General features: G+C 40.7%; 1 protein-coding gene across 1 annotated transcript in view; it reads left to right on the forward strand.

The window, feature by feature from the left end:
• LOC119901259 (cadherin-2-like) overlaps positions 1-24,809 on the forward strand; it is a 90,883-nt gene that overhangs the window by 60,632 nt on the left and 5,442 nt on the right. The window contains exons 11-15 of the mRNA XM_038716853.1: positions 953-1,095; positions 7,122-7,355; positions 12,542-12,775; positions 18,788-18,927; positions 23,599-23,760. Coding sequence (XP_038572781.1) covers positions 953-1,095; positions 7,122-7,355; positions 12,542-12,775; positions 18,788-18,927; positions 23,599-23,760 — 913 coding nt within the window. The remainder of the gene's footprint in view (positions 1-952; positions 1,096-7,121; positions 7,356-12,541; positions 12,776-18,787; positions 18,928-23,598; positions 23,761-24,809) is intronic.

Genomic DNA, 24,809 nt, shown 5'->3' on the forward strand with positions numbered 1-24,809 from the left:
TTAGTGAGGGTGGCGTGCTGTTCTCTGTTGCAGCCCCATATTAAGATAAAAGCTGATATGATGCCTGGATTCTTCTTCAATAAGCATCTTATCTGGAGGAAATGTATGTCTTTCTATACCCTGCAGCTCAACAACAACCAGACCAGAGCGCAGACAGCCTGGCGGTACTGCTGCTTCTTGTCCCTATCCTTCTTTCTTCTACATCCCACTATTTGTTTCTAAATGTAGTGCTGAAGTCTAGTGTAACCTAGCAACAGCCAATGGTGGACGCACACTGTGTTCACAAAAACATGCAAGCGCACACACACGCAGTGTCACACATAAAGCGAGTGTATTGTGCACTATAGAGCAGGCCTGGGAGAGTGTTTGGTTTCAGATTTTTCTTTTTTGTTACTTTGTCTTGTGTAGTTGGTGCTGCTCCTACATATATTCATAACGGTGCCTTTCTACTCTTTGTCTTACCAATTAAAAATATACAAAATGGATAATATTCCCAGTGCATGCGTGGTTTATGGGGTTTTTTGGCAGCTCTGCTCTCCTTTGTTTAAAGCTGTGCTATTTTCCTGTTTATTCACATTATTTCTCTGGGTGCCCTGTTTGAAACTGCTGTTACAGCAATGCGGACGTACCAGTGTGATTAAATCCTATTAGGTAAATACATTTCATCAGCAAATCACAGGCATTTGCTGAGCTTCATTCAGGTTATGGGTTGTTTCCAAGTCTAGAAAACATAACATGTAACGTATTTATGCTGACAAATCTGTTTTTTGATGTCATTAGTTATAGGTAGAATTATTTCCAGTGAGAATGAATGAGTTGTGGTGGTCTCACGAGAGTGCTGCAGCCTCCATGTATCAGCTCCGCAGTAGCTGTTTGGCCTGTAGCCAGGGAAGCAGATAAAGACGCCTCTCTGTGGTGGTTTCTCATTTTGTCTTTCTCTGACTGAATCCAGGTACTCCAAGATGTACGACCCTGCCAACTGGCTGGAGATTGACCCGGTTAACGGTCGGATTTCTACCATCGCCATCCTTGACCGAGAGTCTCCCTACGTCAAGAACAACCTCTACAATGTTACCTTCATGGCTTCTGATAACGGTGAGGCACAAGGGCAGCCCTGGTGTCCTGCAGTAACCCCTCCCCCCAGATATAGAGGTAAACTGTGTTCACAGTGCCTCAGTGCTCTGGTTTTACTGTGGAGTCACTGTCATAGTCCAGCTTCTGCAGAGTGACTGCAGTGTTGGGGAAGCTACCTGGAAACAATGTAGCTAGTGAAGCTGTAAGCTCATCAAGTAGTTAAGCTACAGCAACACTACACTTCTACTGAAAGTAGCAACTAGCTAGAAAGAGTAAAGAAAAGAAAGTGCCCAACACTAGAAACATCTACTCCTAATAGATGCAATAAAGAAATGTATTATTATATCACAATTATGAAATAATAAAAAAAACCATTAGTAAGCCTTTTGTTTATAAAACAGTGATATAGTATTTAGTCGCACTAGCCGCTAAAATAGCTCACTACTTCAAACATCACATGATTCTGAAAATAGCTACTCTTCCTAAATGCCACTGCGAGAAGTGCAAATACATTTACTGGATTTTTTCATTCTACTGCACAGGGCTACACAAAGAAATCAACATTGTAGCTCCCTTCATGCTACATGCACAGAACATATATACAAATATTAAAATTTAGAATAGAACAAAAATAAAAACAAGGTATACAATAAGGTCTCTTCATGTAGCAACGGTACTCCCCAACACTGGGTAATGTTTCTGCTCTATAAGCTGCATGCCCTGTAATCGTTTTTTGAGTCCACCAGGGGAAATACATGTAATACTGATATTTATATATATTTTATGTCTTGCAAATCTCAACTTCACTCAGTATGAATGCTAAATGGTGTGGTTCTTACATGATTTTTGACGGCGAAAGGAATTACTTTTGTGATTGCAGTTGGACATTTGAAAATATCTTTATACTAACTAGTAGAGTTGGAATAAAGAGACTAGATGTTGAAGTTTTATTTTTAGGCCTGTTTGCATGTTCACAAATGGCCAAGTGAGTGAGGGTAGAATGACTTTATTGTCTTTGCTATGAGATGGTCCTTTGTGCTGATCCAGGCTATCTTCAACCTTATTGGACTGTCCATAGTGTAATAATCCGCTTGTGTGGCATTTCTGTGGGCCTATCAGAACTTTGATCTTGTCTGCTAGATAATGTCAGCTTGAAGACACCCTTGGCAGATGTGTCTAGTGAAACTCAAAGTAAGCTTTTATTTTTATAGTGAACATTAACATGCATTGTTACTCATGTTTGTCATGTTTGGCTACAGTGCAGCACTTTAGTTGCTTCGGCTAAAGCCCATGACTTTCTTAAATGTAATGTTAGCTAAACTAGCTAGTGTTAGATAAATTCATGGTGTTTCTCAAACCACATGGTGGAAAATAACTAAGTACATTTATTCAGGTATCTTAGTATGAATTTCAGATGCTCATACTTTATCTGAGTATTACACTGCATTCCACTAAATTTATCTGACAGCATCAGTTACTAGTTACTTTCCAAATTCTGATTACAAAATACAATCAATAAACAAATTATATTATTAAATCAATGAGGAAATTCATATGAATGAAAATGAGCAGTTGCAACATTAAAGGGCCTGTATGTAGTTTTTCAATGAAATTACTCACATTTATACTCCCTTTTTGTCAATGGGTTGTAGCCTCACTTAGAAATGAAGCACACACCTGTTTTCTCTGTTGGTTGGAACAGCCACTATTCTGCTTTTAATGAGGACACTGGGATGGGATGTAGCCCTGTGCGCGCTCCTGAGCCTCTCTCCGACTACAGCAACAACACTGCAGCTAACGACATGCAGTCCACTAACACCATAAAACAGCTGGCTCCTAGCACAACACAGACTCCAACAGAAACTCCACCTTAGGATAAAAACAACAATAAAGGTTTATATGCTGAAACCCATCAGACCAAACTGGGTTCAGAATGTCAGTGAAAACAGAGTCAACATCAGAAAGGCTGGAGTCAAAGAGAGAGTCACGTTAGCTCGCCAGCTAACGCCGAGCAATTAATAACGTTATCCGGTACAAAGTTGTTTTCCACATTACTTCACTACTAGCTAACGTGATTCCCATTACTAGCCTGTGTACCAGACGTATTATGTCAAAGTGTTGATTTTAGCCGGCAAGAAATTTTGTAACAGTACAAAGCAAATGTGGAGCGGTTTGTTTACTAGCCTATAGTGATGCAGGCAGGATAGCCAGCTAATGCTACATTAGCTCGGACCTGCCGCTGTTTGCTTTCCACCATCTCAGTCGCTGTAACTAACGTGACATACTATACAATACTGCAACAAAACGGCGACAACAACACAGAGGAAGACCCATCGGCTACAGTAATGTTACTGTTTTAAAGTGTGGCAACAATCTCATTATAATATTCAGTCTAGTTCACTAACCGTTTCATTATCATCATCCAATACATTTAGCTGTGTTGACATTGCTGAGCCTCCGGTGATACACAGATAGTAATGTTACTGAAAAGCAGACAGGCGAGTTAACGCTGATGTATAATGACGGCTAAATGCAATAAGTTAAATGTAACATTATTATGTAACCAGCATGGATTAGTTCAACCTCAATCTTGTTGAAGATATTTTGTGAGCCAGGTTCAGGTGTGAAGAAGTTTCAGAGACTGATGAAGACTTAACATATCATGATTTATTGAGCCCGGCCGAGGAGATGCAGTGCCAGCATCAAACATGTGAACACGTTAAATGCCAACACCAAATCTGAAGGATAACATCTTGTGGTCCCTTTTATGTTTCTGTCTTCCCCCTAGTGCCTGTAGGTTTCTCTATTAGGTCACCTTCACCTAGAACACCTAATCTATCTGATGTTTAGACTCCAATGCTTCGTCATATTGGAATCTATTACTATCCATGAGTTGGAGTCTAATCTGTGGAGCCAGTTAGTTCTTGTAAACATTCTTGTAGAACTCAACCTTATAAGATTCCCAGAGAACACTGATATCTGCTAGCCTGATGCCTGAGCTACTGTAACTAATCAGTCTATTGTTGGCTCCCTGACAAGGACAAGTACATGTGAGAAATACCTAAAGTTATAATGTCAGAAAACACTTCTGGGGTCAGCTAAAGTACTCTAAGCTAGACCTGTCTTATCTTTCCCTGTTCCATCAACAAAGCCCCTTAAGAAATATTCAAGAAATCTGATAAAAATATTACTGTAACGTTGCAGAGGGAGTTTCCAGCATGTTGTGTTACTGCTGCTGAAATCTACATATTGCTCCTTTAAAACGATGAACACATTAATAATCCAATAATATGATAAAGTAAAGTATGGTAAAGTATAGTATGGTAAAGTATATTTTGAAGTACTTTTACTTAAACCTGCAGTGCAGAACCTTTGTTTCCCCCTTCTTGCAGTTAAACACTGTTGGCACGTCCTCATGATGTAGACCTACAGGTTAACTCCTCCCAGGCTCAAGTTCACAGCTAGTAACAAAAATACTGTACACAGTTCCTAGACAACAATCCATTATTTAGGTAGAGTAAATGAAACAGCTACATAGCCTGCTCCAAGTGTTTTACAAATAGCAACCTGTCTGAGAGCAGTGACACCAGTGGCTCTCCAGGTTTGTCCTCACGTCTGTCACTTTCTTTGTGACTGTAGTTTGGTTTTATCTGAAGCAAACAAACTTTTTTTGATGTTTTTGTTTTTGTTGCCATACTCCTAGCTGCTCTAGCTGCTCTGTCGCTACGGTTGCTTCAGAGCCATGTAGAGAGAGGGTTGCATCATCTCCATTCAGTTTCAATTCAAGTGGCTTTATTGGCATGACTGCATAACGCTGCCAAAGCATATTAAGACTAACTATAAAATCATAATAAACAGTAAAACATTGTCATAATAAACTTTCTGTCTTTCTGTCTAGTGGACCTTTTTCTTACAGCAGCTTAACTTTCATTGGTTGCTGCCGGTTGTCCATCCTTAATTACATTTCAATTCCGTATTCCTGTAATCAAATGTCCTGATCAGGGAGACTTGTGGGATTACATGGACACAATACTCCCATTGATTTCTAATGGAGATGTTTTTCTGCCTATTTATTGCGTGATTCCCAATGTCTTCTTGCTCTTGTTTTGATCACAATTGTGCTTTATATCCATAGAATATAGGACTCTCTGTTGAAAGTGGAAAATTGTTCAAGAGTAATGTCATTCAGCAGTGGCTCCTTCTATCCACTCTAATCCACCCTCTCCACACAGAGACCCCGCTGTGCTCCATGCTTCCTGCTAACTGACTGCCTTAGCACATTCTCTGCCCTTGCTGGGCGCACACACACACACACACACACACACACACACACACTGTGCAAGGAGCTCAATGATACAAAACCACACTAAGACACAAGGACAAGCACTTGCAAACATCCCCATATGTGTACCGATCGCCTATTATTCCTTAGCATTCTGTAGTTTATACTATGTCCATGAGGAATACATGTTTTGATTTGCCAGAGGACATTCATTTATTTCATGTGATGCAGTAGCCTTGTCACTGTCCCAGCTATGCATACTGTTAGCAATAGTTTGCATAGCTGGAAGGATGTGAATAGTAGCATTTAGCCAGCGAATTTTCAATAACTTAATTGCTGATTACTGTATAGGTCGTACATTCTGACATGTGGCATTATGAAACTGGACGTTCACTCAAAGGATAAGGCTGCAGATATATTTTTCTTTTCTTCAACAAATCCCATGAAAAGACAGGACAAAAAACATCAAATGGCTAAAACCATCAATGTGTCTGTCTCTCAGTACTTTTTGCCTTCCCTACTGTGTCTGTGGCTCTCAGCTCCAAGCACATTGGTTCCTAATGGAGCTCACAGATATATAGTTTCATGTTTAACAAGCTCAGTAATTTCCTAAAACAGCTGCTTACTGTAGTTTTTACCAAACATTGTGCATCTGTTAGGGACTATTTTCAGCGGCGGATGAATCCACATATGGTGCTCTAGTGAGTGTTTGGGGCAGCAGGATGGTGTATGTGTTCATGATGAAGGAACATGTGATCCAGTGCAGCAGCGAGGCTCACTGATGGGTTTAATAGTTTCAGAAGAAGAGACATCAGGCTGTGACTTGTTAGTAGAAACTTTTTGATTGGCTCTTTTTAAAGGAATTGATGACTATAGGGAAATATTGTATTTTCCTTGAATAATATGCGGACCACCAGACCTCTTATGTGTTATCATGATGTCAAATGCTCCCTTTGGGCAACACTTTTTTTGCCAAGCAAAGTATCTTAAAAACTGCTGACAGATCTTAAATTGCTGTTCATTTTCATCAACCCCAGAGAATGAATCCTAATATTACTGTTGATCAGACCCTTCCTCTGGTTTCACCATCAGGCCAAAATGTCCATTTACACATAAGAAACAGTAAATGGCAGGTTGCCGTGAAATTTGCCTAGGATATCATCCTCACTTAGAGGATCAACCCTTTTCATTTTGGACACTGCATGAGCCATTGTGCCTCTCCCAGGCAAAAATATGAACTTTGCTCATAATATTTTGATGTAGCAGTAAGATAAATCAATCTTTGCTGGTTTTAATGAGGCTAAGACCCGTTTTTCCTCCCACAATCCTTAGGACAGGTTTTATTATGGAGTGTGATGATTTTACCTGTGTTTTAAACTTGTTTTAGAGTAGTAGTAGAGTAAAACAATTTCTATGCGTATATGTTTATCATGTTTACCATTACCATGTTTATCTTCTTAAGTAAAGCCAACTATCAGGCAAAGGGAAACGTGCGTGAGATTTTGGTGTAAAATTGAGTCTTCCAATAATAGTTATGATTCATCTCATCTGAATTTTGATTCAACTGAGCTATCAAGCTGACTGTTTTTTTACTTAATCAACCTGCACATCACTGGTGGCCTCTCCCCAGGGCTACAGATGGTAATTAATTAATGAGACAGTAAATGTTGCTCAATAATGTTTTGTTGATTGTCGCTGTTAAATACAAATAAAAAAGTAAAAAAGTAAATAAAATATTGAACATGTTTTCATTCTGTGTGTCCAGGTATCCCACCTGCCAGCGGGACAGGTACCCTTCAGATGTACCTGCTGGACATAAACGACAATGCACCACATGTGTTCCCCCCTGAGGTGGAAATGTGTGAGAAGCCAGATCCTAACGCTATCAACGTCACAGCCAGTGACTCCGACCTGACCCCTAACGCTGGACCGTTCGCCTTCGAGTTGGCCATTCGTCCATCAGATGTACGCCGCAACTGGACGCTCAGTCGTGTCAATGGTCAGTATGGAACAACGTGTCTGAGTATGTCAATTTTAATCATTAATTTATTCATTCTCTTACTCTCACTGCCTGCTTAAAGGGAATAATGCATAAAAAGATCTACCTCTACCTCAGCCTTTGTCACGTCCGGAGAGGCCAAAAGGCTTTATTTACCTCATAGTAAACTGTTACTCCAGGTCCAGTAAAATATTTTAACTAGAGTGCATTTGAGACTACAGGCTTGGACTGAGTCAGACATAAATCCCCAAAAACTGCCATTTGAAATTTGACTTGGACATGACTGCAAGGAGACTGGAGTTATTTGAAACCTGACTCTGAATAGTTGATGTGAAACTTAAAAGCAAAAACATGTTTCATGTTTTTATCCAGAACAAAGCAGTAACAATAAAAAAGAAAGCTAAAGCATGCCTTATTTATTAAATGGGTTTATGCATAGACAGGACGTGGTCTTCACTTTGTAAAAATGACTGCTAACACAGTACTGAAAACTAAATGTTTAAATGCTGTGTCAGTGTAATGGTCAGCATTAGACTTACAAAAAGGCTTCCTGCACTGTTGTCATACACCACTCAAGTCTTCTTCTCAGGGGGTCCTGTGTTTAAGGTGAACCAGCAGAGATCTTAAGGTGTAGATTGGTTTGTAGCTTGAAGACTATCGCTAGATAGATAGAGCAATATTTTGAGAAATGCTATTAATACCGGATTTTAAAGAACTTAAAGATAACAATAATGAATTAATCCTAGAAGAAGGACATACAGCAAACCTCGCCGCCAAGTATGTGTCCATGTGTCACAACATGAGGGACAGCGAGTGACTCAGCCAAATGTTACACTTAACGTTTGCTGCGTGGCAGGTTAAAGCCCCCCTCCAGTGTATTTTGACATTTCTATGATATTTCATATTTTTCTGAGTCATTTCCTTACAATGTTGATTACCCACATAGTTTGCCAAATATTTTTTGCCAAATAGCTTAATTTTGTGCTCAAAGTTGCAAAAGTTGCTTAGTTGTTAAAACGGGGTTGTGACGTATGACTATAGAAATTCCATAAGTCATACGTCATTCTCCAAACTTGCGCAGGTGCACTGTCATGCCTCGTTAAAAACTATCACGGCTCCTTTAGGCAGAGCATCAAACCGATAAACATCGTTGTGAGCTAGCTAACCAATATATCATGTCATTTACTTAGAACTTACAGTAGGTATGACTCTCTGTGTCTGATTGTTGGTTTGTCCTTCTAGTTTAGTTAGCTAAGTTAACCAAGTTGTAGTTAGCCAGGTGTAGTTAGCTAGCATAGTTATTGCAAAAAGTTAGTTAACAGAGGGTTTCCTCCTCTTGGTTTAGTGTGCTCATTTTCATTATGGCATCTGTGCATGCGGTGTTGGAGGACAGATGACAGAAAACGCGTTGCACTTTCACCTGCTACCGTCTTATATACAGTCTGCAACATGCATTTTGCTGACGACCGTTTTACCAATGCATCGGCGGAGCCACCCCCCACACCCCCGCGGTAAAGTAAGCGCACCATAAAACGTAGCTGGGAGTTATTGTGTGCAGTGCGTGACAGGACCATCGACTGTATGATTGATAACAGCTGATACGCTTCTTAAGTTTCAGTGCGCTGAGCGCTAAGGACCTCCATATTAATGAGCTACTAGTTGACAAAAACAAGCAGAGAAGCCACACACTTGTGGTGCCAATGCTCATTATTGAAAATTTACCAAAAGTTTTGATACAGTATATAGGTTATCATCATCAGAGTAGTTATGACTTGTGATTGTGTAGCTGCTCTTGTCACATCTTTGCCTCTTGCTTGGCCAAAGCCATGAGTGATTCTTTTATAAAACTAATTATCTTACACATCTACAAAACTCAGTACACATTTAGAAATATAACATTATACACTGAAACACACATGAACAGAGTGTGGCGGCCCCTCTGCGGGGTTCATACTGCTGTTGGTGTGCTTTCTGTCTCCATGGCTGCAGACCTGATTGGCAGGGTAATCAGTGGCATGGGACACAACCGGGCCCCGTGTGCCTCATGCATATAAGCCCAGGCAGCAGTCAGTCTTGGGTTGGACCTCCTCATCTCACAGCTTCCTTTGTTTGTTTGGTTTCTTGTCTTGCACAACATCCATGCAGCACATTTTCACTCATCCACTCCGTACACTACTGACTATACAGATTCTTCCCACTAATTGGTTGGCTTATTTTCTTATAAATAAATCACTGTTATTTAGTTTACCCTGTGTCCCCCGTTTTTGTCCAGTCCATGAGCCGGGCTGTGACAACAGGAAGAACCTGCAAACTCTACACAGAGAAGCCCATAGCTGGATTCAAACCTGCCTCATGAATTGAAATTAATTAATGAATTATTAGGATGTAATACTCACTCACACACAGACAACACGTCATGTTAATTAATAAATATTTTTACTTTGTCAGCTAACGCTAGTTCGCTAGTGTGAATAAGTGATTTGAGTGCACAACTCACCGTTTCAGCAACGCTGATAGCGTCGCTCCTCAGCTCCAGACTTCTGATACCATTTCCTCCACCGATGCATCGGTGAAACAGCCGTCAGTAAAATACATGTTGCAGACTGTGTATAAAAAGGTTGCAGGTGAAAGTGCGACATGTTTTCTGTCATCTCAAGACATCCAACCACTGATCCAACATACAGATGCCATAATGAAGAGGAATAATAATTATAAACTAAAAAATAAAATGAACACTCTCTGTTAACTAACTTTTTGCAATAACTATGCTAGCTAACTACACCTGGCTAACTACAACTTAGTTAACTTAGCTCACTAAACTAGAAAGACAAACCTACACTCAGACACACAGACACAGAGAGTCATACCTACTGTAAGTTCTAAGTAAAATATATGATAAATTGGTTAGCTAGCTGACAACGATGTTTATCGGTTTGACGCTCTGACTTAACGAGGCGTGAGTTTTTTTAACGAGATATGACAGCGCCTGCGCAAGCTTCTTCTTCTTTTTTTCCGGCAGTCCTGCGCAAGTTTGGAGAATGACGTATGACTTATGGAATTACTATAGTCATACGTCACAACCCCGTTTTAGCAACCAAGCAATTTTTGCAACTTTGAGCACAAAATTAAGCTATTTGGCAAAAAATATTTGGCAAACTATGTGGGTAATCAACATTTTAAGGAAATGACTCGGTAAAATATGAAATATCATAGAAATGTCAAAATTAACTGGAGGGGGGCTATATATATATATATATATATATACAATACATATAACACTTAATCAAAAAAAGCACACTGAACTGAACGTAACTAATAAATATAATGGAGTCCTCCCTGTTAGTGTGTCCAGGATGCTTTTAAGTGGGGGTGAGATTCATCTTCCACTCCCCAAACCCGTTGACCTGAACGGCCCAGTGCATTTGCTGCACCATACTTAACATATCCTCCGGACTAAAGTTCTATACTTGGGTATAATATATATTAGATGTTCACTGAGGTCAGGAGATAGGTCCACCAAGCGTTTTTTACCAGCTGAAAACACCAGCTGCTCTTCTGGGAGCGCTAGGCTTTGCTTTGGAGGTGCAGCGTTGTTGGCTTTTTTTGGCTTGATACCGTGGCTAATATCCGTGGAGGTGATGTGCTGCAAGTAGGCTACCTAAATTTACTCAATGTAAAAATGTCACCACAAAGTAGGGTAAACCTACGTGCTCCGGCCCTTGCTCTGCATGAAGAGAAGGCTTTAACATGTAGAGCAAGGGGACAGACTTGCTATACGTGGGTTCATGAGATTTTGTTGGCGAGAAAGCACCTCACCGAGTAGGTTCATCGTTTCGTTCAAGAGATGGTTCGGTGTGGTGTTTGTTCCACCCCTCCTGCACTGTGATTGGACGGCTGGGTAAAAAGTGACAGTGACGAGTTTCACCCAAAGTTGAAAATGTATCAAATCTCGGCGACCGGGAAAAACACCCAGTGCCCAGCGTGGAATAGACATTTAGCGCCTCGTCACACTGCTGCCATTTTTACCATGTTGGAAATACGCGGCACTCCCATGGCAATGAATTGAATAACGACGCTGGCCTCAGGAAAAACGCTTTGGTGTACACAGGCCCATATGGTCCTAAACTCTGGAATAAGCCACTAAATCTTACCTTGAGATTAGCGCTATATTACTGAAGTTGAATTGAACTGAATCAGAATATTTACCACAGATGTGTATTCCCACGGTCAATAATGAAACTCTACACTCGACAACATGAGACTTGACTTATAACCGTCCCAAAAGTCCACTGGCAAGTAGAGGTAGATGATAATATAATCACAACAAATTTTCCTTCCACTGACTGTGAGCTGGGTTTGATGCATCATATCAAGGAACTAGTCTAACCTCAGACTGATTCATCTTAGAAATAATCAGAAGGAGGAATATTGTGCTAAGAATGTCATAAACCAGAGGACTTTGGACCAGAGGACATGTGACAGTGGCGACCAGCTACAGGTGATGGTTCAAGAACCTCCACTGGCCTGCAGTGACTAACCTACCATTTTGCCTTTGTGAACTTGCCATGTTTGATTTAATTTCTAGAATACTTCAACATTTGTACAGGAAACAGTTTTCTCTATTACTGGCTATTGCTTTCATTCCATTTCCTTGATTTCATTTAGAACACTATACGAAAGAGAAATGATCCACTTTCTCCTCTTAGATTAAAGCTACATAACAAGGTAAATCTGGCCCTGTTTGATTGTAAATCAGATGTCTGGGGAACAATTGCCATTCAGTTGCCGGAGCCATTTAGAAATAGACAAGTTATTCTCTTTTTCACTACAGTTTTTCCTACCTCACAATCACTAATTGATTTTTGTGGGTTCAGGCCTGGTGTAGGGTTTGTGTAAAGTTTCTAAATCCATTTCCATTTTAGCTGGCATCTTGAAAATTAATATAAAATAATATTAATATTTTCAGCAACTGCTGTTCAAATGTATTCTGCAAAGCAAAAACCCACAGCTGCTCCAGTGACCGCCACTAGCAGACTCTAGCAGAACTGGGCAGCTCCCAGTGTAATTGAGTGGAAGAGCATCAGTATGAAGCAGGATGAAGTCTGTAGGTGAGGAACTACTGCGCTTTCCTATCTTTCAATTTCTCTGTCTATCTAACCTTCCATCTTTCTCTTATCATACTCTAGGTGAGTACGCCCAGCTTCGACTGCGGATCGGCTCCCTGGCCAGTGGGATCTACGAGGTTCCTATCATGATCACAGACTCTGGCAACCTGCCCATGTCCAACACGTCCTACCTGAGGGTTAAGGTCTGCCAGTGTGATCACCATGGAGACTGTGTAGACATGGAGCGAATCATTGCTGCTGGGCTGGGTACCGGAGCCATCATCGCCATCCTCATCTGTATCATCATACTATTAGGTGAGCCACACACACAGGTTGTTGCTGTAACACTTAGTAGACTGAACACAATATACACGATGTGTAGAAACTGAATTTGAATTGACAGGAACTATGCAAACGTTACAACCCCTTAAATTTCAGCCATGGAAAAAATAAATGTAAAAATATAAAGAAATAATAAGTGTATTTTCTGCTTTAAAGCTGACATCTGAAGCTAGCAACACTTTCCATCCACAGTTGTTGTGGCAGGCTGTATGGAAGGCCTTTGTAAAGTGTGAATCTTCTTGGCTGAAGCCTGATTGAAAGTGTAATACATGTATATATTACAATATGGATATGAATATCTTTTTGCCTACATCCATCACAGTTTACAGACCTCCCTTTGATAACAACTATTGGATGGATTGGCATACAGTTCTGTGGTACAAGAGGGTACATACACAAGGCACAAGGGGCAGTAGTGGGGTTTGGGGTAACAGTCACATTTTGTCCATTAATTACCACAGGGAAACAAGTATAATTTTACTCCATCTATTATTTACATTTAAAGGTAAAGAAATAACCACTTTTGTTCCAGTTACTCTTAGTGAAGCTTGTTTGGTAAAGCATAGGTTTGCCATGGCAGAGATCCCAGGCTCTAATCCCGTGAGTGTCAAGCCGGTTGCAGTTTTTCATGAATTATGTACTTGTTAACAAGTAGCACTTCATTTTGAGCTGCGTCCTCACCATATTGCTGAAAGGTGAGTGTAGTGTTGAGTGGACAAACAGGAACTTGTGGTCTGACTTGTTTAGAGTAAATTAAATGTTTTGATTAGACAGTTTGAATAAAAGCACCTTGGCCAACTGGGCTTTTTTGAAAACAGGCCCAGTGAGAGAGCTTTGCAGGCTGAGCTGTGGCAGAAAAATTATTAGTGCAGCAGGCAACATTTGAGACTAGAGAAGCCTTATTGAAATGGAATCTACACTATATTTTAATAACTGCAAATTTCACTGGAAATTGTAACTGCACCTCATGTTGTACAATTAGAAATGTACAAAACTTTCAAATAATTTTTCATGGCCATTTTTGAGCACACATTGCAGGAGGGTGATCCAACAGTACCTACAAAAGGCAAATGGAACAAAAGAAAATAGAGCTTCAAGCAGCAATACTGTACAGTAAGGGCTGCAGTTTCTTAGTATGGATGGACTATTCTTTCCCACAAAGTATAATACACTTTTAATTAGTAATTACATTATGACTTAATTACTTGCTAAATTATTCATGCAGCATTGTTAATTTCCTATATCCCTTATACAGCAGATATTTAAAATGGAAGTGTTGAAAGGGGATAAGTTTCACTTTAGGTGTAGTTTCTTAATAAAGTGTCACTTTAAGTTTGAGCATGTTAGTGGAAGCGTGAGTTGTTGTGAAAGCGCTGATGAAGGGGTCAGGATTCTGATTAGGAGTAAGTGTGACATTATTTGAAATGTAGAGTTAGGTGGAATAGCTGAATAATGTTTCTTTATTGATCTTTTGTGAATTTCCAGTTCAAATGTTTTCAAAACAAAATGTTGCAATGGCACCAGCATTAGAGACTAACACCTGTAACATCTTGGGCAGTTTGATCATGGAATAGCAGTTTGTGAAGAGGACAGAAGGAAGAAGAATGGAAAAGGACAGAGCCAGCGGAAGTAATGATCACATAAAGACAGAAGAGTTAGTTTTATGCTCTATATGTGGCACGTTGACCACGCTATGGAATGAGGCCAATTCTGGAGTCCGGCACAAGCAGTGGTCTTGTTATATTAAATAGACTAGATATGTTGTCATGTTGAAAGGCTGTGAGGCTGCAAGCAGCCAGTCTTTGATGTTGTTTCACAGAAAAATGTTAGTAATGGTGACAAGCCATTTTTCAAATCGTCTCTGTGGGGTTGGAATTGTCCTCACTTACAATTTCACTGAGCGTCCTAATGTATTTTGGGCCTTGCAGGTACAGCAGTGTGGGTTTACAAACATGCACATACACACCCTCAGCTCCTCTGTCTCATAAAACTTTAGATATGAGAAGATTAATATGATCAAAAGGAGAAAGATTCGCAAGTTTTTAAACCCACCAGTTGTGGCCTCAGTTGTGTGTTTCTGTCATTCCTTAAAATACAGCTCTTATATGAGGGGATTTCAGTGGTTGTTTGGTTCTACAAGGCTGAGCAGATAACAGAGGCTTTGCAGTGACATAAATCTTGAATTAATTATAAGGAAACAGGTCTCCTGGAAAACAGGCTGATAATTGAACATGTCTGAAAGCAGAACCAGAAAAACACAGATATAGTAGCATAGCGAGTAGAGGGTTGCAATGTAGCTGTAAAAATAAGTAACATTTAATGAGGTAGCTGTGTATCCAAATGTTGAGAAGTTGAAGAATGTAGAGATGTATTTGCCATCACACAGTAACAGCTGTGGCAGCTAGTGGTATTTTAGAGCAGTGGTTTCCAGTCTTTTTGGCTTGTCATCTCTTAAAACGAAGCAAAGTCTACTTGCGACCCCTTGTCACAGTTTATGGCCTTAGTGTGGATTGGGGTTTAGCGCCAATGGATTAAAGGTTAGGTCTTATTTCTAACAAACTAGATGACGACTCAGAGATTTTATATTATTATTATTATTATTATTATTCCCTCTTCTTCTTCTTCGTATGCATTCAACGTAGTGACCAGCATCTACACTGCCAGAATTATCCAAGAAGAAGAACAACAACGTTGTGACAAAACACGCTCTGCATGCATACTGTCAAAATAGATTATTTATATCTAGAACTCCCCAGGCAAAAAAAGTTATGCAGCGGAACATTTGGGAGTGTATGATGCTAGTCAGGTTAGCCAAGTTAGTCAGGCTTCTGTACTGTTGCTGCCTCTGAATGGCAAACTCAAATGAGAGACCAGAGCTGGAGGATTGCCCCGTGATATTTAGATCCACTGTATGGGTAGAAAACAATTAGTGTCAAACCATAAGTCGACATTGTTCAACTGAAGTCGGAAATGTCTGCGGAAACATATTCGGGTCTCACCCGAATATGTTGATTAGTGAAACAAGACTGGAAGCCTCGCTACATGTCTGTGAAGGTTCTCAGTCATCCAGGTCATAGTTATCCAACGAAGGTTGAGGTCAAGGGTACTAGAATACCCTACTGGGATACTAGAAGATGTTTCGTCCCTAATCCAAGAGACTTCTTCAGTTCTGACTGACTGGTAGGGAAACTCATCTATTTGACCTCTGTGGGATCGTTTGCCAGGATCGTCGATGCCCCTGGTTTGTTATTGCTCCTAGCTGTGGTAACGACAGCCGTCATGGTCTTTAGAACCACCCGTGGCCAAATCTGAACGACCATCGTTGGTATCTTCACCTGAGGCCAATAGGTTACGTTTGTTGAGTTTCCTGGGAAGTGATGAAAGGACAGCATTGTAAGTGGGGGATAAGTGGTGGCGTAGACCCCCTCCTCTGTTCAGCGATGGCTTCTTAACCCAGGTGTAAATGGCTTCCTGGACACCTCTTTCAAACCATCCATCTTCTCTGTCTAAAATGTGCACCTGGTGGTCCTCAAACGAGTGTCCTCTGTTCTTCAGATGTAGGTAAACTGCTGATGCTTGACCTGAGGAGTTGGCCCTTCTGTGTTGAGCCATGCGTTTGTGTAGTGGTTGTTTAGTCTCCCCAATATACAGGTCTGTGCATTCCTCACTGCATTGGACCGCATACACTAGATTGCTTTTCTTGTGTTTGGGTGTGCGGTCTTTGGGGTGTACCAGCATCTGTCTTAGTGGGTTCTTGGGTTTAAAAAACACAGGGATGTGGTGATTGTTGAAAATTCTCTGATACTCCAGACACATGGAATCACAATGTTGTTGCATTTGACCTTCTTCTCATCATCCCCTGTAGTGTTGGTCTTCCTGGATTTTGTGGCTGTTTTCACAAAGGTCAATTTAGGCTTTTCACAGGCTGTAAGTGCCCCCTTCAGGTGGTTCTATTCCTTCTCTCTGGCTTCTGCACTTGTTGGTATGTGGTCCGCTCTGTGGTTCAGGGTTCTGATGACTCCTAACTTGTGTTCCAGTGGGTGGTGGGAATCAAAAAAGTAAGTATTGGTCCGTGTGTGTGGGTTTCCTGCAAACCTCAATTTGCAGGCTTCTGTCCTCTTCGATGTGTACAGCACAGTCCATGAACGCCAAACTGTTGTTGTGGGCGTCTTCTCGTGTGAACTTGATGTTTCTACCCACGGAGTTGATGTGTTCTTTGAAAGCTTGCACTTCCTGGGTTTTAATTTTGACCACATACATGTGTGTCATCCACATACCTGTACCAGTAGTTCGGTGCTGTTCCTCTGAAGGAGTTGAGGGCTTTTCCCTCCACTTCTTCCATGAAGATGTTAGACACAATGGGTGACACTGTCTGTAGAATCCTCCTTTGTACTGGAAATAGGTGGTGTTTAGACAGAGGTCGAGTAATTTACAGATCTGGTCAGGGCTGAGGCTAGTTCTGTTGTCCAGGTTGTTGTCGTGTAGTAGCCGTTTACTTACGGATTCTATTGCCTCCATGGTGGTGATGCAGGTGAACAAAGAGATCACATCATAGGACACCATGGTTTCATCTGGGTCCAGTTTCAGTCCTTGAACTTTGTTAACAAAGTCAATGGAGTTTTGGATGTGGTGGGATGTGTTACCAACCAAAGGGGCTAAGATGGTAGATTTGTGTTTGGCAGTGTTGTAGGAGACCCAGTTGATGCTGCTGATAATAAGCCTGAGTGGGGCTCCTTCTTTGTGTATCTTAGGTATTCCATATATGCAAGGAATGGTGAGGTTGGAAGGGGGGGCCTTCACATTAGAAAGGGCTGCCGATACCTTTAGCCTGAGCTGTTCTGCTTCTGTTTCTGTTAATGGCCGATTCTGTAGCTGTGATGAGGTCCACTATAGGTAGTTGCTGTGGTGTGACGGTAAAGTTTAATCCTTTGGCCAAAACGTCTTGTTCTGGTTGGGTGAGTTCCCTATCTGACAGATTTTTCACCCATCTGTTATCTGTTTCCCTTGTTGTGGGGTTGTCGTCCTTACTCCTCCAAGACAATTCTCCTGTTTTGTTTGCGTTGCCGGCTCTTGCCTGTAGGTTTTGGAATTTTTGGATCTGTCTTTTCTTGCTCTTGTTGTGTTGAGATAGCTGCGCTTTCTTGATGAAATCCATGACCTTTTCCAGTACTGTACTAGGCAGATGTGTTTCCAGTTTTTTGTGTAAGTTGCCCGATTCCTTAATCAGGGCTTCAGTGGTGAAATGGATCTGTCTCACTCTCTCATTCAGAAGCTGGTGTTGTGCTTTCTCTAAGATTATACCGGCTCTGTGTCCTTTCACCGTGGAGCGTAAGTGTAGGCTGCTGGGTATGATTTTGTGTTGTCGGCATCTCAGGTTAAATCTTAGGTGGTTTCTGTAGTCTGCAATTTTCCTGGCTATTCTTTCATACTCAATACCAATCTGAGGGTGTTCATCCCAAAATGACTAGCAAGATGTCTGAAGGACTGCAATGTGCCTTTATATCAGTCAACCCGTTAGGCCTTCCCTGTTTAAACCAGCATAAGATGCAGATTATCAGTGTGTATCCTTTCACAATAATTCTTATTGTCAGGTAATTATACACTAATGCAAATATACTTATGAATATTATTTTCCATTTCTTCCATATTCTGCCAATACAAACCCCCCTAAATGTTACACACTCGTCTTTTAACTGTTCAGTAAGAATGGCCAATGAGCCCCTAAATGTTTAGATTTTTCAAAATAAATGACAAAAATGTTATCATCTACATGTTTTTGTTTTCCCTGCTGTAACGAAAATGTACTGAACAGTGACCACAAATCCAAGGTACATACCGACCCGTGAATTTTGCGTACTTTTACCCCCCTACTAGCCCGACACAGCACAGCAGGGCGGGGCTTGAGGCAACCCTCCCCTCTCATGAACATGAATTTTCTCTTGTATTAACCTGTGTCCTCATCTTCTTGTCACACTTTGTCTGCAGTGCTGGTGCTGCTGTTTGTGATGTGGATGAAGAGGCGGGATAAGGAACGTCAGGCCAAGCAGCTCCTCATTGACCCAGAGGACGACGTCCGAGACAACATCCTCAAATACGACGAGGAGGGAGGAGGAGAGGAGGACCAGGTACACGTGCGCACACTATAAAGAATTATAAAAAAAACTATTAAGAAGTCCAAGAAGCCATTTGCACTAATCACTCAATCGATGTTTCTGTCTCTACTATTATTGTGTTGGTATGTTATTTCTGATAAGCTGAGCTGACTGTAGGTTAATGTTACATTACCTGTGATTGGTGGTTTTGACTCTAGGTTTAAATCGGCCTCCAGCTGCACTTATGTTTATCAATACTAAATATATGCACATCCTCTTAGCAATTCTTGCCTCCTTCTTCCGCACGCACACTCATACACACATATGCTCAGAAACGAACCATAAAAGGCACAAAATGTTGCCACACAGTCACATACTCTGCCTCTCTACAGTTTTCAATCATCTGTCCTCCAGCTAAGATTAAGTGTACTACAAAAGAGGACCTCGAACAGGATTAATTGCTTTCTGTTGGAGAACAATTTCCTGTGTCCCTCCACACAACTCCTCCACTGGTGCCAAGCACATAAGCTGCTCCGCACCGATGCTGGGAAAAATGTTTAACCCTCATTTGCCCGGTCAACAAGACTGAGAACATGCTTTACTGTAAAAGGAAGGGAGTTAACACTGTCTATGTACACAATGTACCACACACACACTGGCAAACATCCACTTACAGCTAAGATAAGAGATATGAGAAGCTTTATTTATCCCTCATTAGGGAAATTCACTTGTTACAACAGATAAGAAAACACACAAAAAAATAGAATAGAATAATACAGAATATAATAGAAATAGAGTTATATGCACACATTTTATATACAGATGTGATTGATATTGAATATTGCACAGGTCACAGCAGGAGGTAATTGCACACTGTAGAAGTAAATATAATTGCACAGGACAAAATATATACAGCAGTGTAGTTTGCCGTTAATGTAGGCTATAAACAAGTGGGGGATTCATCATCATTTTACTGTTTGCTCGCTGTTGCACTGAAAATGAACAAAATTGCTTTTTATATAACATTTTATACAGACATGCATGGTCCCCAGAGAGTGGATCCTAATTGGTTGATCCCCTGACATTTTGTTTAGCGCCCTGAGCAGGTCATACGTTTCATTTACCAGAGGGATCGGCAGAAAACTGTGTACAAACATTCATGGCACCTGGAAAAAAATACCATTTCTCTAATTTGAACATTTGGTTTTGATTATTGAATTAATGGTAATTAAGAAATAAGAAAAGCTATTGCACACCACTTCAAATAACAATACACATAAAATGAACCCTTAAGTTGTGTTGTTTGACTTTGGTTGAGTTAATAACTTCCTCTCCATGAGTTAATATATGGAAGGAACCAACGTACATGTAATCTGTCCGCAGTATAAAGAACAGAGGAAAAGTTACTGAAAGAAAATCAGTGTTTGCTTCATTTTTCTTTCATTTATTTAAGCTTTGGATAAATTGCAGTCAGTCCCCATGCTAAGCATGACAAATACACGCACACAAACATACAGTACACATACACTTATTACCTCAATTCATAACAATTGTTCCCTCGCTTCTACACCTCACCTTTAATTAATACTTCTTTACCTCAGATGCTTGTTAAAGGTAACATAATGCAGTGGGGTGGACAGATTGGTTGTCCTGGAGCAGAGTATGGCTGGTGATATTTTGATTGGTGGAGAGGAAAATAATGCTGCATTTTAGAGCACAGAAGCAGGCAGAGGCTGTGCATGTGTTGTTGTTGATAGCAGTGATCATGCAGGATCTTGTCATATCACACTGTGAGATGATTCTGATAATATTTTGGTGTCAGACAGCATGGGAAAATACATGAAAGCAGAGACATGTCTTCAGCTTGCATCACCCATGTGCACTGCTCAGGCACTGTGCAGCAAACTTTGCTACTGTTTTTTTTTCTAAACTTTATTAAAAAGCATAACATATTTACATGCCACTGTTATGTATGTGTATATATCTATGGGGACTTATCAGTGCCTATAATCAGTGTATTATCATGTAGTATCCCAGTTTGTTGGATTGTAGAGGTGGGTTATAGCAGCAGCCACAATGTGAGAATGTAATATATCTAATGTTAGCTAGGTTGTTGCTTAGCAAACTGTGGCTACAGTTGCTGCTATGAAGTTAACGTGAAGCAAAAATGCAAAGTGGATAAGACAGTCCCAGAGCAGCACACCAGCTCCAGACAGTGATACTCACGACTGTCCTGCTGCTATAGTTAACATCACAACAACAACATGTCTTGGTGAACTAGAAAGCTGAATGTCTGTGGGTGAGTCATTTAACGTTACCTGACTGGAATTGTTTTTTCCACGTGTTTCCCATTTAGTGAGCCAGGGCTGTGTACAAACACCAGATTTTTTTCAGCGTGCCTATTCCCAAAAGACTCAACACACACTCACTTACACACAAACTATGCAGTCCTGTGAGCTACTAGGTTTCTAACCCATCAAAAATCAATAATTGTAGGCACCCAATAATTTTGTTGTGTTTAGCTTTTCAAATAGTAAATGTTACCAGACAGTTATATGTCTGTGCAGGGTTTTCAAATTATTTTGCATGTACAAGTGTCTGACCATGAACAATGAACTATAAAATAGTTCAATGAAATTAATTGAAATTAATGACTTCCTGGAAGGACATAGGCTACCATTAAAAAGTTCAAAACTTTCCAAACAAGGCATTTCATAGAGAAGTTGAAGGGTACCTTCGGCATCGAACATGGATTTCTCAAAGTGTTGGTATTTGACGTCTTGAGATGAGACCTGAGAGGCCATCAGTCTAGCTGGTCCTTGTATAGAAATACTGTACATGAAGAAGCACACAGCATTTCCTTTCTTCCTGCCAGGTCATTGCAGGGCTCTCAGCCACTCTTCAGTGAAAAGTATTCTGCTGGCCGGCCATTATTGTGAACAAAGCCCAAGGTCAGTCCTCAGTGTGCTGTTATTGTCCTGAAACGGCAGCTTTGGGCAATTTCCCTGGAGACCAGAGAGCACTAAATGGTTGCTGTGGTGACTCAGACAATGCCATTCAACATGAACAGATCAGAGGCCGTGACACATACTTCCCCTTTGCCCGCTGACTCTGCTGATGTTGTGTAAGAGAAGGTGAAAGAGGGACTGTGCTTCTCTAAGTGGATGCTAATTACATTAGCATTAGAGTCTGGTTCATTCCTCCCTGAGGACGGATGATGTTGGAGAAACGGTAGACGTTGCATCAGATGAGCTTGTGGTGCTCGTTTGAAATTCTCACTACATCAACTGTTAAGTACAGCTGGAACATTGAGGTAGTGCTAGGTCAATTTACTATAAGTGTATGTATGTGCTTCTCCTTCCTGATGAAGATAGCTACTTATTGAATGAGTCAAGTTCATTATGCTAGAGGCATGCAGTGCACTCAGCATTTATTATGCATTTATAGGTAAGTTTGTTAGGGCTTGGTAATAAAGTTCAAGCCAAGAACCCATTTTTGTGTGAATTTACAGCAGCCCATATATTCTGCCGAGGTCACATGATGTCTGTTTTTAAGGAGGGTTAGGTAGTAAGTAAGTGACGTAGTCTATTACAGCCTGCACATCATTGCATTATTAATCAAATCAGTCTTGGTATTATGCATTTCAAACAACGTACAGCTGGGATTTCACCATACTATGTTGCAGCAACAGGTCACCGTCTTCTCATTTATGTGATGCTTTAGTTGATTTCTGTGCACTAGCCTGACTGATTTTGGAACTTTAAACCTGATAACAAATTTGATATTTGAGTATTTTTAAATTTGACATTCCAATATATTGGCCGATATTCTTTTTATTTCTTTTTTACAGAAACACAAAACATAAACAGAGATTATCCCTAAAATGTGTTATGTGTAGTTATGAAACCTCACTAAGATAACATGACATAATGCAGTTTAAAAAGAGACTTTTTATTGTTAGAAATAGTACTTTTCACAGTTAAATGAACGAGGAGGGTCATCCATACTTTACTTTCAAGATTGTCACAATGCTGTGGTGGTTCAGGGAAAGGGTTAAAGCTTAAAGATGATTAAAGAGACGGCAGAAAGTAGAGCAAAAAACCTATAAGCATATAAGCATATCAGGTTCTCTTTCATTCTACATTGTCTACGTTGACAATGTCCAATTAGGAGTTTTCCAGCAGACACAGGGAGAATGGGGAAGTGGTTTATATCACCCAATAAAAGTTAGAGAATTTTGTAAAAGAAAAATCACATTAAGTCACAATATAGTCATAGATTACAACAACCTGCTGTGATGTGCGTTCCCCCAATAAGACAACTTTAGGACTGCAAAGGGAAAATGTGTTTTTCAGCTATGCTAGTAGCCTGACACTAGGTAATGTGTGTCTGTTGTTTGGTCGGTCACTCGGTCCACCACTTTGTTCCAGACTGAAATATCTTGACAATTATGAGACTGATCCCTGATGCTTTTCAGTCCAGCTGCACTGGAAACCAGACTGACAAGACTTCCTCCTGACTATTCTCTGAGTTCTGGGGCCTCATTTCATACTTAAGGGTCTGAGGATGGAGGGCTTGCTGTACGGATTTTAAAGCCTCTTGAGGCAGATTTGTGATTCGTGATATGGGGCTATATAAAAATAATTAACTTGACTTACTGTAATACTAACTTGTGAATGTGTGGTTATGTGTGTGTGTGTTTAGGACTACGATCTGAGTCAGCTGCAGCAGCCTGATGCCCTGGAGCCAGAGTGTGTCAAGGTGGGGATCAGACGCCTCGATGAGAGGCCCCTCCATCATGACCACCAGTACCCTGTCCGCTCTGCAGCCCCCCACCCAGGAGACATAGGAGACTTCATCCACGAGGTACAACACACAGGCTCTGTTTGCGTTGGACAAATACATCTGGGATCCTCCAATCATGCGATGCCTTTTACCATTTAAAACATCTTTGTGTAAAGTGTGACCACGGCACAGGACGGTGTCCCGTCCTTACTAACTGACACCCAATCTGTTTGCCCAGATTAAATTCTGGTGTCAGGCACATGCACTTCTCAGCACACAGGAAGTGATGAATCACAACTTGAGTGAAATACAAACTGTCTGTTCGACAGCAGTAAGCAAACACTGTCCAGAAAAAGCTGGATTTGTCAATGTTAGACCTTTTACTTCTCTCATCCCTTTTCTATCCTTTTGTATGAAGCATCAAAGGCGAGGTGTGTGCAGTTTACCTCATCACCTTACAGGATTTAGGGATATTGAAGTTCAAACTGTCTTTTCAAATAGAGCTGCTTAGTATTGGCCTCAGTTGTATGAGTGATATGTGATGATGTGTGTTTAAGAAACAGACTGTAGCGAGAGAGAGAGAGAGAGTACAGTGTCTGTGTGATCAGGATTAGCTGGCCTCACACTGGCCACAGCCTGACCACCTAACTGTAAATCTACTGAGTTTAGATCTAACCGTCAGTTCGGGGTTTGGGGAACACTGTCACTTTGTTCCATTTTCTTATACTATATACACGTAGTATTTCCTATTTTTGTTGGAGCACATAGCATAGCATACAGGACATTAGTACCGTATGCTATTTTGTACCAAAAAAATTGATGTGAAAACTTAAAGCTGCTTTTATGTTTTTTTTGCCAAACATATCAGCCACAGTAGCATGTTCACCAGCTACTCGTTGTCTTTATCTGTGTGCTGTTTGGTGCTGGACAAATACAGGTAGTGGAAAGTGGGTTCATCAGAGATTTAAAAAAAGAAAACAGCGACCTGCTGCTGCTGGAAATGAGTTTGATGAATGACTGAACCAAAACAACTAGCTTAAAGATGCTACAGTGGTAAAAAACAGTTGAAACAGAATCAACTTCTTAAGAAAACGCAACGTGACATCAGGCTGCAGTGGCCAATGTCGAGA

Source organism: Micropterus salmoides, unplaced genomic scaffold (genome assembly GCF_014851395.1).
Source record: "Micropterus salmoides isolate LMB-PRFRI ecotype aquatic unplaced genomic scaffold, ASM1485139v1 Ms_hic_scaffold_13, whole genome shotgun sequence".
Lineage (NCBI taxonomy): Eukaryota > Metazoa > Chordata > Actinopteri > Centrarchiformes > Centrarchidae > Micropterus > Micropterus salmoides.